Source organism: Psittacula echo (genome assembly GCF_963264785.1).
Source record: "Psittacula echo genome assembly, chromosome: Z".
Taxonomy (NCBI): domain Eukaryota; kingdom Metazoa; phylum Chordata; class Aves; order Psittaciformes; family Psittacidae; genus Psittacula; species Psittacula echo.
Window position 1 is genome coordinate 61,140,388 of NC_137742.1, and position 15,129 is coordinate 61,155,516.

The 15,129-nt window shown below is 44.9% G+C and overlaps 1 protein-coding gene across 1 annotated transcript in view; it reads left to right on the forward strand.

Annotated features, from left to right (window-relative positions):
- Positions 1 to 597: 597 nt before the first annotated feature.
- The window catches only part of LOC308232254 (uncharacterized protein), a gene marked incomplete at both ends in the record, with an annotated part of 190,997 nt that continues 176,465 nt past the window's right edge, over positions 598 to 15,129 (forward strand). Inside the window, one exon of the mRNA XM_080638330.1 lies at positions 598 to 1,066. Within this exon, the coding sequence (XP_080494456.1) occupies positions 598 to 1,066 (469 nt within the window). The remainder of the gene's footprint in view (positions 1,067 to 15,129) is intronic.

Genomic DNA, 15,129 nt, shown 5'->3' on the forward strand with positions numbered 1-15,129 from the left:
CCTGACCCAAACTAGCCAAAGAGGTATTCCATACCACAGCACGTCATGCCCAGGATGTAGAATGGAGAGTTCCCGGAAGGGCTGGATCAAGGCAGGGTGGGGGTGAGGTACCGGTTGGTGAGCGGTTGTATTCTCTTCCTTGTTATTTCCTTTATCATTATTACTATTAGTGGTAGCAGTAGTGATTTGTGTTATACCTTAGTTATTAAACTGTTCTTATCTCAACCCGTGGGAGTTGCATTCTTTTGATTCTCCTCCCCGTCCCTCCAGGAGCGGAGGGAAGAAAGGTGGGGGGGGGAAGTGGACTGCGTGGTTCTGATTTACGGCCTGGGCTTAAACCACGACAGTTCTTTTTGGCGCCCAACGTGGGGCGGGAAGGGTTGAGATAACGACAGATCTGACTGAGGCACAATGCTGATTTATGGGCTCTCAAAGTTGTTCTTTTTGATACCACAGTTTCTGTATGTCGTAGCTTGCTTGGAGCCGGTATTCGCTGTGTTAGTGTTTATCAAGTGTGGGCCTTGGGCTAAGGTTCTTGTTTCATTGTACTTTATGGTAATGGTTTGTAATACGGGGGGGCTCCGGCAGCAGGGCGGGATGAACGTGGCCGTGGACTTGTACCTGGCTGTCCCGCTGCTCTTCACCGTCCTGGCCCTCGTCCTCGCATCCGTCTTTGTGAGGCTGCAGGGAGCTGAGGGGGAGCGTCCCCGGGAGCCGGCGGCGGCCGAAGCGGCCTGGGAGAGCGGCCCCGGGGACCAAGCGGCGGCGGGAGCGGGGCCGGAGGCCGGGAAGGAGGCGGCTGCTGAGGAGGGGAAGGAGGCGGCTGCCGAGCAGCGGGAGGAGGCGGCGGAGGAGCCGAGCCCCACAGCCGAGCCCAGCCCCGCGGCGGCCGAGAGCATTCCCCAGCAGCCGTCTGCCGAGCCCCGTGAGCCTGAGCCGCAGGAGGATGCAGGAGACCACGCAGCACTTTCCAGCAAGGCAGAGGAGGAAGATCTGGACTCAGAAAAAGAGAAGCTGGTGGTGAGAGAGCCTTCAAGCACAACAGCTACACTAGCCCCAGTGACAAGTACAGCAGCATCATTTGAGAGTTTTGAAGGTTTTGAATGGCCTTTGGGTACCCTTGGGACCTGCCTGCTGATTGTGATGGGGATCACCATGTTAGCACACACACAAAGTGTGTTCTACCCACGACCATTTTGTCTGATCCCTAGAGTTAAGCAGAGTCAGGTTTGGGTCTTGTCTGGGTTTAGACAATACAGGGGGACCGAGAGGTTTTCCCCAAGGCTGGACAGTCATGAATGTCAGGGTGTGTGGGACAGTATGGGCGAGTATCTAATCCACTGGGCCCCTCCAGTGCTTTGGAAGCGTCGGAGATGGAAGGCAGCTGTGTGGAGACAAGTTGCAGAGACTGCTGCAGGGGAGGGTGAATTATTTTGAGCCTGATGGGCCCATGACACTTCAGGCCATCAGGGCAGAGATGCAACATAGAGATGGACTCATGATCGAGGGGTGGACTTTGCAATGGGCCTCTCCTGCTCTGAAAGACTGTTACAAGTGATGGTATATTGAAAATGTGGGATCTGAGCATGACATGAATGGTATGGAATAAGGGGTGGATACTGTCCTGGTTTAGCAGTAGCAGTCATTTTTTCTACTGGTGCAGTGCTGTGTTTTGACTTTCGACCTGGGAATAATATTGATAAAGCCGATGTTTTCAGTTGTGGGTCAGAATGTTTACCCTGACCAAGGACTTTGTGAGTCTCATGCTCTGCCAGGGAGGAGGAGAAGCCAGGAGGAAGCAGGGACAGGACACCTGACCCAAACTAGCCAAAGAGGTATTCCATACCACAGCACGTCATGCCCAGGATGTAGAATGGAGAGTTCCCGGAAGGGCTGGATCAAGGCAGGGTGGGGGTGAGGTACCGGTTGGTGAGCGGTTGTATTCTCTTCCTTGTTATTTCCTTTATCATTATTACTATTAGTGGTAGCAGTAGTGATTTGTGTTATACCTTAGTTATTAAACTGTTCTTATCTCAACCCGTGGGAGCTGCATTCTTTTGATTCTCCTCCCCGTCCCTCCAGGAGCGGAGGGAAGAAAGGTGGGGGGGGGAAGTGGACTGCGTGGTTCTGATTTACGGCCTGGGCTTAAACCACGACAAGCCACTACTCAAACTTCAACTGCAACAGACAGCGAAGCTACCCCAGCTCCAACCACAGCAGCTACACCACTCCCAGCGACAAGTACAGCCACTACTCAAACTTCAACTGCAACAGATAGCAAAGCTACCCCAGCCCCAACCACAGCAGCTACACCACCCCCCGCGACAAGTACTGTTGCTACTCAAAGCACAGTGATAATGACTGCAGCTAAACCAGAGGACCAATTCGTACCAATATCGATTGCCCCCATAAGCAAGAGAAAAAGCAGAAAAGAGGCAAGAAGGGTGAAGCAAGATGAAGAAACAATGTATTCACCACCCAGGCCACGACCTGATCAGGAGTCATCATCCCATGATGAAGAAGAAGAAGAAGAGATGACTTCTCGACCTCGGACCTCAACCGAGCTACGGAATATGCGAAAAGATTTTACCCGTCAACCAGGGGAGCACATCATCACCTGGTTGCTCCGATGCTGGGACAATGGGGCCGATGGTCACAAACTAGGAGGTACGGAAGCCAAGCAGCTGGGATCACTTGCTAGAGAAGGGGGAATTGACAAAGCAATTGCAAGAGAGAAAAAGTCCCTCAGTCTTTGGAGGCGGCTCTTGGCAGCTGTGAAAGAAAGGTTTCCATACAAGGATGATGTTACGAGTCGTTCGGCCAAGTGGACTACTTTAGACAAAGGCATCCAGTCTCTGAGGGAATCAGCCATCGTAGAGATGATCTATCACACCAAACCGAATAACGGAGATATACCCATAGACCCAGATGAAGTCGAATGCACACGACCCATGTGGCGAAAACTTACACGGAATGCACCGTCATCATATGCCCATTCATTGGCAACGGTAACCTGGGGTGACATAGTAACACCAACAGTGGATGAAATGATTCACAAACTCCGAGAGTTCGAAGACAATCTCACCCCTTCCATCATCTCAGCTGTGGAAAAACTGTCCCAGGATGTCAAACAATTGAGGGACGATCTATCTGATTTATCCAGCTCCTCACGTGTACCAACACACGTCTCAGCTGTTAACAAAAGACGTCCTATTGTTCAAGACAGAAGATATAGAAGGCAAACACCACGGGCCACCCTATGGTTTTACCTGCGGGATCATGGAAAAGACATGACGAAGTGGGATGGAAAACCTACTTCAGCTTTGGAGGAACGGGTGCATGAATTGAAAATAGGAACAAGGGTCAAGACTAATCATCCCATGAGAGCTGCGGCTTCAGTCTCTGGTGAGCAGGTTCCCAGATGGAGCGGAAGAGCTGATTTTACTCCAGCTCCTGTGATAACGAAGAATAATCCCTTTCAACACGACTTAGGTGTCCAATGTTGTGATGACTGTTAGAGGGACCCTGCCTCCAGCCAGGTGGAGGTAGGGGATAATCGGATTTACTGGACTGTGTGGGTCAGATGGCCTGGCACATCAGTCCCGCAGAAGTATAAAGCTCTCGTAGATACCGGTGCACAGTGTACCCTCATGCCGTCAAGCTGTCAAGGGGTGGAACCCATCTATATCTCTGGAGTGACAGGAGGATCCCAAGAGTTGACTGTACTGGAGGCTGAGATCAGCCTGACTGGAAGGAAATGGCAAAAGCACTCCATTGTGACTGGTCCAGAGGCTCCATGCATCCTCGGCATAGATTACCTCAGGAGAGGGTACTTCAAAGACCCAAAAGGGTACCGATGGGCTTTTGATATTGCTGCTTTGGAGACTGAGGAAAATGAACAGCTGTCCACCTTGCCTGGTCTCTCAGAGGATCCCTCTGTTGTGGGGTTGCTGAAGGTCGAAGAACAACAAGTGCCAATCGCAACCACAACAGTGCACCGGCGGCAGTATCGCACCAACCGAGACTCCATGATTCCCATCCATAAACTGATCCGTAGTCTGGAGAGTCAGGGAGTGATCAGCAGGACCCGCTCACCCTTTAATAGCCCCATATGGCCAGTGCGAAAGTCTAATGGAGAGTGGAGACTAACAGTAGACTATCGTGGCCTGAATGAAGTCACACCACCATTGAGTGCTGCTGTACCGGACATGCTAGAACTTCAGTATGAATGGGAGTCAAAGGCAGCCAAGTGGTATGCCACGATTGATATTGCCAATGCATTCTTCTCAATTCCTTTGGCAGCAGAATGCAGGCCACAGTTTGTTTTTACTTGGAGGGGCGTCCAGTACACTTGGAACCGACTGCCCCAGGGGTGGAAACACAGCCCTACCATCTGCCATGGACTGATCCAGAATGCACTGGAACAGGGGCAAGCTCCAGAACACCTGCAGTACATTGATGACATTATTGTGTGGGGTGATACAGCGGAAGAAGTCTTTGAGAAAGGGAGGAAAATAATCCAACTCCTGCTGAAAGCTGGTTTTGCCATAAAACGGAGTAAGGTCAAGGGACCTGCACAGGAGATTCAATTTTTGGGAATAAAATGGCAAGATGGACGTCGCCAGATCCCTACAGATGTGATCAACAAAATAATAGCAATGTCTCCACCAACTAATAAGAAAGAAACACAAGCTTTCTTGGGTGCTGTGGGGTTCTGGAGAATGCACATCCCGAATTACAGTTCGATTGTAAGCCCTCTCTATCATGTAACCCGGAAGAAGAACGATTTTAAATGGGGCCCTGAGCAACAACAAGCCTTTGAGCAAATTAAACGTGAGATAGTTCATGCAGTAGCCCTTGGACCAGTCCGGAATGGGCCAGATGTAAAAAATGTACTGTACACCGCAGCTGGGGAGAATGGTCCTACCTGGAGCCTCTGGCAGAAAGCTCCAGGGGAGACTCGAGGTCGACCCCTCGGCTTTTGGAGTCGGGGATACAAAGGATCTGAGGCCAGCTATACCCCAACTGAGAAAGAGATACTGGCAGCCTATGAAGGGGTTCGAGCTGCTTCGGAGGTGATTGGCACTGAAGCACAGCTCCTCCTGGCACCCAGGTTGCCCGTTCTGGGCTGGATGTTCAAAGGCAGGGTCTCCTCTACACATCATGCAACCGATGCGACATGGAGTAAATGGGCTGCACTAATTACACAACGAGCTCGAATAGGAAATCCCAGTCGTCCAGGCATTCTAGAAGTCATCATGGACTGGCCAGAGGGCAAAGATTTTGGAATGTCACCAGAGGAGGAGGTGATGCGTGCTGAAGAGGCCCCACCATATAATAAACTATCAGAAAGTGAAAAGCAGTATGCCTTGTTTACTGATGGGTCCTGCCGTATTGTGGGAAAACATCGGAGATGGAAGGCAGCTGTATGGAATCCTCAACGACAAGTTGCAGAAACTGCTGAAGGAGAGGGTGAATCGAGTCAGTTTGCCGAGGTGAAAGCCATCCAGCTGGCCCTGGACATTGCTGAACGAGAAAAGTGGCCAGTACTTTATCTCTATACTGACTCATGGATGGTGGCAAATGCCCTGTGGGGGTGGTTGCAGCAATGGAAGCAGAGCAACTGGCAATGCAGAGGTAAACCCATCTGGGCTGCTGCACTGTGGCAAGATATCGCTGCCCGGGTGCAGAACCTGGTGGTGAAGGTACGTCATGTAGACGCCCATGTACCCAAGAGTCGGGCCACTGAGGAACACCAGAATAACCAACAAGTGGACAAAGCTGCTAAGATTGAAGTGGCTCAGATGGACTTAGATTGGCAACATAAAGGTGAATTATTTTTGGCCTGGTGGGCCCATGACACTTCAGGTCATCAGGGCAGAGATGCAACATACAGATGGGCCCGTGATCGAGGGGTGGACTTAACAATGGACACTATTGCCCGGGTTATTCACGAGTGTGAAACGTGCTGCAATTAAACAAGCCAAACGGTTAAAGCCTCTTTGGTATGGAGGACGATGGCTGAAGTATAAATATGGGGAGGCCTGGCAAATTGATTATATCACACTCCCACCAACCCGCCAAGGCAAGCGCCATGTGCTTACCATGGTGGAAGCAACCACCGGATGGCTGGAAACATACGCTGTGCCCCATGCCACTGCCCGGAACACTATCCTGGGCCTTGAGAAACAGATTTTGTGGCGACATGGCACCCCAGAAAGAATTGAATCAGACAATGGGACTCATTTCCGGAATAACCTTATAGACACTTGGGCCAAAGAGCATGGCATTGAGTGGGTATATCACATCCCCTACCATGCACCAGCCTCTGGGAAAATCGAACGGTATAATGGGCTGTTAAAAACTACACTGAGAGCAATGGGTGGGGGAACTTTCAAGCATTGGGATACACACTTACCAAAGGCCACCTGGTTGGTCAACACCAGAGGATCTGCCAACAGGGCTGGCCCAGCCCAGTCAGAACTTTTACATATTGTAGAGGGGGACAAAGTTCCTGTGGTGCACATGAAGAATTTGCTGGGGAAGACAGTCTGGGTTATTCCTGCTTCAGGTAAAGGCAAACCCACTCGTGGGATTGCTTTTGCTCGGGGACCTGGATATACTTGGTGGGTAATGCGGGAAGATGGGGAAGTCCGATGCGTACCTCAAGGGGATTTGATTTTAGGGGAAAACAGACAATGAACTCAATTGTACGCTGTTGCCTGCTATAGTCCATCAACTAGAAGTCTGCAGGGCACCAGCGACTGGCTCTGACTTCCCTCCGACCATCATCCCAACAGAGAATGAACTTTGACAGAACCGAATGAGTTCTACAGTAAAGGAATGATCAGCATCAGCAGGCAACGATCCAACACTGCATACAGCTTCTTCTGCCCTGAAAGACTGTTCCAAGAGATGGAGCCCAACATCATGAACCGAATGGACTCAGTAGCTTTATAGGAATTGGTCCGTGCACTAAGATAACAATGCACTGAAATGAGAGTGAGGGTATATGGAAAATGTGGGATCTGAGCATGACGTGAATGGTATGGAACAAGGGGTGGATACTGTCCTGGGTTCAGCAGTGGCAGTCAGTTTTTTGTTTTTTTTTTTCCTTCTTAGTAGCTGTTGCAGTACTGTGTTTTTGACTTTTGGCTTGGGAACAAAAAAAACTGATAACACCGATGTTTAGACTGACCAAGGATTTTGTGAGTCTCATGCTCTGCCAGGGAGGAGGAGGGGCCGGGAGGAAGCGGGGACAGGACACCTGACCCAGACTGGCCAAGGAGGTGTTCCATACCACAGCACGTCATGCCAGGGGATGGAACTGGGAGCTACCCGGAAGGGGACGTCCTCTGGTTGGGCGGGCTGTCTTTTCCGGCGGGCGGTATCGTATTCTCTTCCCTTGTTATTTCTCTTGTCGTTGTTATTGTTGGTGGCGGCAGTGGTGATTTGTGTTATACCTTAGTTATTAAACTGTTCTTATCTCAACCCGTGGGAGCTGCATTCTTTTGATTCTCCTCCCCGTCCCTCCAGAAGCGGAGGGAAGAAAGGTGGGGGGGGCAGTAGACTGCGTGGTTCTGATTTACAGCTTGGGCTTAAACCACGACAACACTATTTGTGTAAGTTACCTAAAATTTCTCCCAAGAAAATGAAAAATAAATAAATTAAAAAACCTAGTAATATCTGTTTCTTTGAAAAGAAAGACTTAGAAATACTAGTTGTGGCAAAGAGACATCTTTAAATCAGAAACTGTCTGAAAATATTCAGGGCTGTGGGACTACAGCAGTGCCAGTAAAACAGGAGTCATTCTAGGGAGCAGATGGAGTAAATTAAAGAGTTTTATTTTTCCTCTGAAAACCAACGGACAGCTGTGGTTGATTCTCCATGCAAATTCATCTTTCTGCACAGAACTTGCAGTTTCATCTTTCCTGTTGTTTTATAAAAATTTGCTTTTCTATGGGAGAGGTTTATCTTTAATGAGGAATAACTTTTTAATTATCCTCAGTGGCTGCATAAAGAAAGTTTTTAACTATGAAATATGTCTGTTCAACCAAGATATGGCAGTTGATATTGAAATACATTAAGAGTAAAAATTCCCAACTTTTACCATTGACTAGGCATTTGGAGTAATTTATAAAAAATACTACCTGAAACTAGGGAAATTATAGAAAATACTGATGTGACAAGTCATTAAAGAGACTATATTTACATAGATGGCATCCTAAATTTGATGAAATAAAATATGTGCATGTATTCCATGTCTTGAAATCATCTGTGGGACAGGACTTTGGATATTCTGTTTATCCCAGAAACTCAGCTTACTTTCAATATTCATAAGAGAAGATCCAGGTAATTAACAGCAGTACAGAGATTCATGAAATTAATGTTCTGTTTCCCTCTGGGGAAGAGATAATTCTTGAGATGTTGAAGTTCCTCTCCATTTCTCCAGTTTTAAAAATGTGATATTAATATTTAAAGTCTAAATAGCCAAAACATTGGCTACTCACAAAACTTTGAATAGATACTCTTATTCAGAATTTAATTCATAGACTGGTGAGAAAGTACCTAAAGCACTATATTACTTGTAATTAAAAGGAAATTTCATTTAAGTAGATGACTAGTTCATGTAAATAAATTAAAAAAAAACCCAAATCAAAGCTAATAATTCAGGAAAGCTTGAATGAAACAATTTCAGCTTGAACTTTGTGGAGACTATGTACATAAAAGCTGCCAGAATACCATCTAGTGTTTAATTAATATTATCCATGTGCTAAACAATTTTGATAAATGTTTCTAAAGACAATAAAAAGGATCATATATTTTATAAGTTTGTTTCCGAACTGCATGCAAAGGGAAGTCTGTCTTTCACAGGACGATCTGAAAGGTGTTTTGTTAAATAGATTTCTTCACTATGTAACAAATATCATGGCAAGTTCTTGCTGTACCCAAAATCTGGGTGTTCTGTTTGGTTGTTTTGTTTTGTTTTGATTTGATTTTTTTTTCTGTTGTGTTTGTTTGTTTGTTTAAATTCTTTTTTTTTAATATTTTTTTTTAATGTGGCTGTTGGAGAAAAATATTTTGCAGTTCCTGGTTTATGTTAAGTAATACTTGCGTTACAAGGGCCCTGTCCTACAAATGCTACACTTAACTGACGTAAGACCATTGGCCAGCAGCAGAAATTTAAATTAGCAAAGATGGAAGCTGACTTAACAAAACAGAAGTTTTGAGTATAAAGTGGTAGAATTATGACTGTGACGTTTTGTTATCCATTTCAACAAACATTGAAATTGGTTGCCTTGCAGTTACCTGCACAGTTGTTTGTCCCTGAATGAAACTGGTGAAAAATTTCTTTGACCTCAACGTTACCAACATTTCATTCGATGAACTGAATACCCTCTCATGCAACTTTTAAACAGATCATGCTTGCTTTAAACCAATAAATGTTAAATGAATAAGCAATTAATAGGTGAACTACTGTCTACATGTGAGAATGTGAGTTTGACACTGGTGTGGTCACTGGCTTGATCAAAAATATTTATCATAAATGGAAAAGTTGTGGGGATTTTATATTTGTCAGTCATCCACGTGAAAAAGGAAGTAGACAATACTCATGACCCTATATATCCTTAAGTACAGTGGGAAATGGAATGCACAGACAAAAACAGTTTTGCCATTTAGTTTATACAGCTAGGTTGAACATTAATAATGGCATGCTAAATAGCAAAATGCATCACAAGTGAATTCTGTCATATACATTGAGAGATATATATATATCATTTGACTCAACAAGTCTTGCTGCCTGGGCTGGACGCGTACAATGCGAAGCATTAGGAACAGATTCAGAGTTCAAGACATAAGCAGGTATATCTAAATCTTTTCATAACTGTAATCAGTATAATCTAGCTGCCTTTCCTTCCACACCTCCCCAGACACAAACAATCAAAAGTGGATAGAGAATCAAGTTCAATCATTACCAAGTCCACCACTGAGTCGTGTCTCTAAGCACCATATCTCCATGCCTTCAAGGAAAGATGACTCAATCAATACCTGAACAGCCTGTTCACCCAAAAGGGTGAAGAAATTTTTCCTAGTATCCTATCCAAACTAAACGTCCCCTTGTGCAACTTCAGGTCATTTCCTCTTGTCCTGTTGCTTGTTACCTGGGAGAAAAGACCAACAGCCCCCTTGCTACAACCTCCTTCCAGGTAGTTATAGAGATTGATGAAGTCTCCCCTGGGCCTCCTTTTCTCCAGGCTAAACAACCCTAATTCCTCAGACACTCCTTATAAGCCTTGTGATCCAGGTCCTTCACCAGCTTCATTGCTCTTCTTTGGACACACTCCAGCATTTCCATGTCTTTCTTGTAGTGAGGGGCCCAAAACTTAACACTGTATTTAGGGTGTGACTTCACCAGTGGCCAGTACAAAGAGGAATCACTCCCTTAGTTCTGCTCGCCACACGGTTTCTGGTATAAGTCAGGATGTTATTTGCCACCTTGGAAGTCTGAGTACACTGCTGGCTCATTTTCAGCTAGTTATTTACGACACCTCTAGGTCCAAAATACAAAAAATATTTATGCTTAGAGTTAACCATCTCCTGTAGAACCTGGTTCTGCTGATACTTTAACCTGCGTACTCTGATTCAGTACTTGCTGTTTGTTACTTTCTGTAAGCTGCCAATGAATCTACTTTCATATTCCAATGTTTGCACACTAACTTGAGCTTATAGAAGGTGTGTGTTAAACGCAAGGAAAATCATTATTAGTTGTTTACTTATGACTATACTACATGTTTAGCGATGACTGTATGTCCTGGGTTCAGCAGCAGCAGTCATTTTTTCTCCTTCTTAGTAGCTGGTGCAGCACTGTGGTTTTGACTTTCAGCCTAGGAGTAATACTGATAAAGCCAATGTTTTCAGTTGCTGGTCAGAATGTTTACCCTGACCAAGGACTTTGTGAGTCTCATGCTCTGCCAGGGAGGAGGAGAAGCCGGGAGGAAGCAGGGACACGACACCTGACCCAAACTAGCCAAGGAGGTATTCCATACCACAGCACATCATGGCCAGGGATGTAACTGGAAGTTACCCTGAAGGGCACGTTCCCTTCTCTGTTGGGCTCATTTCCAGCGGGCAGTATGGTATTCTCTTCCCTTGTTATTTCCCTTATCATTATTATTATTGGTAGTAGCAGCAGTGATTTGTGTTATACCTTAGTTACTGGACTGTTTTTATCTCAACCTGTGGGAGTTACATTCTTTTGATTCTCCTCCCCATCCCTTGCGGGGGTGGGTGGGTGGGGAGTAGAAACTGCGTGGCTGACTTGCCGACTGGCTTAAACCATGACACTGTAACAAATGAAAAATACCATACAGTATGTGAATTAAAACATTTTGCCAAAAAACTCTCTTTGGTTAACCCTAAACTAAATTAGTACCTTACTGCACTTCTGCAAATGCTGCTTATATTTCTCTGCAGAGAGCTGCAGAACAGAAGACAATCCACCATTATAGACAGACCATCCATCTGATGCATAATAAGGAAAGGGCACTTCAGTAGGGAGCTCTGCTGTCTACAGCGATGATAGTGATTTCAAGCAATGGGGTGTTTTTTCACCTAAACTGAGAAGATGAGAGTTTTCCACTGCAAGTACTATTCCCATACAAAACCCCTATTTATATAATTCTGTTGTTGAAGATGTTTGTCAACAAAAAAGATCTAGATAGAATTCTTCTCGAAATGCAAGTGCGTGCCTGCATCCAAACATCTCTGTACATTATCTGCATTCAGATTGGCACTAGTATATGCACAGACAGAACATAATTGCCAGTTCAAAAGCTGCCCTTCCAGCAGTTCATTCCAAAATATGTCTCCCCGTCCTCCTGCCTTGCTTTCCTCAGTTGGTCTTGACTGCCATGCTGGAGCTCACGATTACTTTTGTCTTACAGGCAGATGGTTCAGGACATCACTGTGTTCCTTCATGCACAAGTACTGATAGAAGTGAGGACAGAGATTTCCTGATCAGATTGCTGCTACCATAAGCACAGGATCATGTAATGGTTTTTGTTTTTTGTTGGTTGTTTTTTTTTTTTTTTTGCTTGTCTTAATGAAAATTTTAACGGAGAAGTTTACATTCATTTAAATGAATCTATGCAGAACTTTCTTATCTGTGGTGTCTCAAAGATCTGCAGGTATATGAGCAACTATAGTTCTAAACAGTGCATAGTTAGTGCTATAATATGCACCGTCATAATGTACTTAGAGTCAAATGGCTAGCATCTTGAGAGCAGAGTAGAGGGGCAGGATAACCTCCTTCGACCCGCTGATCATGCTCCTTTTGATGCAGCCCACGATACAGTTGGCTTTCTGGGCTGCAAGCACACACTGAAGCCAGCTCATGTTCATTTTCTCATCGATCAACACCCCCAAGTCTTTCTCAGCAGAGAAGGCTGAATCTCTTCTCTGCCCAACCTGTAGCTGTGCCTGCGACTGCTTCAACCCAGGTGTAGGACCCTGCTTTTGGCATGGTTAAACTTCATAAATTTGGCATCAGCCCACCTCACAAGGGCGTCAAGGTCCCTCTGGATTGCATTTCTTCCTCCTGTGTATTGACCGAACCACACTGCTTGGTCTCATTGGCAAACTTGCTGAGAGCGCACTCAATCCCACTGTCCATGTCACCAACAAAGATGTTGAACAAGACCAGTCCCAACACCGATCCCTGAGGGACACCACTTGTTACCGGTGTCCAGCCGGATATCGAGCCATTGACCACAACTCTTCGCGTGCGGCCAGCCAGCCAGGTCTTTATCCACCGAGTGGTCAACCCATCAAATTGATGTCTCTCCAATTTAGAGACAAAAATGTTGTGTGGGACAGTGTCGAAGGCTTTGCACAAGTCCAGGTAGATGACATCAGCTGCTCTACCCCTGTCCATCAGTTCTGTAGCCCCATCACAGACGGCCACCAAATTGGTCAGGCAGGATTTCCCCTTAGTGAAGCCATGCTGGCTGTCACCAACCACCTTTTTATTTTTCATGTGCGTTAGCATGTCTTCCAGGAGAATCTGCTCCAAGATTTTGCCAGGCACAGAGGTGAGACTGACTGGTCTGTAATTCCCCGGGTCATCCATTTTCCCCTTCTTGAAAATGGGGGTTGTATTTCCCTTTTTCCAGTCATCGGGAACTTCACCTGACTGCCATGATTTTTCAAATATGATGGCCAGTGGCTTAGCAACTTCATTTGCCAGCTCCTTCAAGACCCGCGGATGGATTTCGTCAGGTCCCATGGACTTGTGTACGTTTAGGTTCTTAAGATGGTCTCGAACCAAATCCTCTCCTACAGTGGGCCTAAGGTCATCATTCTCAGAGTCCCTGCATCTGCCTTCCAAGACTTGGGTAGTGTGTTCAGAGCATTTGTCCATGAAGACTGACACAAAGAAATCATTAAGAATCTTAGCCTTCTCCAAATCCAGGGTAGCCAGTTCTCCTGATGGCTTCTGGAGAGGGCCCACGTTGTCCCTATTCTGTCTTTTATTTGCAACGTACCTATAGAATCCTTTGCTGTTATCTTTAACATCCCTAGCCAAGTTTAATTCTAAGTGGGCCTTAGCTTTCCTAACCTGGTCACTAGCTTCCCGTACAACATCTCTCTATTCTTCCCAGGCTGCCTGTCCTTGCTTCCACCTTTTATAAGCCTCTTTTTTCCTTCAAAGTTTCCTCAGCAGCTTCTTATCCATCTAAGGAGGTCTCCTGGCTATCCTGCTGCACTTCCTTCTGGTTGGGATGCAACACTCCTGAGCTTGTAAATCAATTTTCTTCTAATTATATCCCCTCCCTCCCCTACATATAGTAAGTAATTGTTGCTCTATAAATTATTTGGGTGGAATTTGTAAGATAAGATTAGGAGAGTTTGAGAGATTGCTCTTCATTTAATGGCATGTCTTTCTCACATAGTCAATACCATTAACATTACTTAATGTTGTTAGCTGTTTACAGTGTCATTTTCACTTTCTTTAGCATCATTCCACTTTTAAAATCTACTTGTTTCCTTAGTTACTTTATTGAAAACACAGCCTGTTAAATCCTGGGAGAGAGAAAGGAACTTTCAATTTCAACAAGAAATTATGCGGTTGATGTGGGAATTACTGGTTTATGTCATAAAGGAAGGCAATTTTGGTGATTACAGTTGGGTCCCTTCCATTCTGAAAATATACTTGTGAATCTCAAATTATTTTTCTGAACAGCATTTTACCCTCTGCATCCTTGTGACTATCATATAGAAGCTTATTATTAATATTTTAATAAACAAGTCTGCCAAAATAGTCTAGTATCAGCAATTGTCTAGAGAGTTCCTTTGCTCCAAATCTTATGTCACATACAAGGCAACAGGAGGAGCACTCAGAAGAGTGGTGAGGAAAGGGAGATTAGTGACTGCAGCTTTCTGAGCCTACTGAAAAATCCATACCTGAATGTGACTCAGGAAGTCTGTTGCAATTTAAGTTATGCTGTGTTTAAATTGCAATGTAAAAATTGAAACTTTACATCTCTTTGAGAATTGGTTTTAATTAGTTGTAGAAGATGTGATCATAAGATTTCTAATGTAGAGTAAGGTTTACCTAATAATTATTTTTCGTGTCTGCACAGAATGCTTCAAGGGAGCAGATATGCAGGAAAATAAAATAAAAAGTGACAACTGCTATGCTTTTTTAAAAAAATCTTTAAGCTTTTTTTAAAATTCATTTATTGGATATTTACTTAGAACAAAGCATTATTTCTAGGACTTCGGTTGTAAAAACAATTTATTTAAAGCTTCAGAAATCGTAACAGTCTTACACTAACGTAGAAAGTATACTGTGTTAATTGTATCATATTTGGCAGTTTAGAAACAGTGACAGGTAAAAGTCTTCTCTGCTACCATGTCTTTATTTACAAGATAATGATAAATTTGATACGTTAGAAAAGTTCATGCATGTTTTGAATTTGAAGCATAAGACTACAAGGAGTGAAGAATTAAGGAATACTCAAGACAGTATGTTAGGAAATATAAACACATAGCATGTTGAACATAAGGTAGATGAACTCTCCACCTGTACCATGAGGGAAAGATATGTTCACATACCTGCAAGCTGCA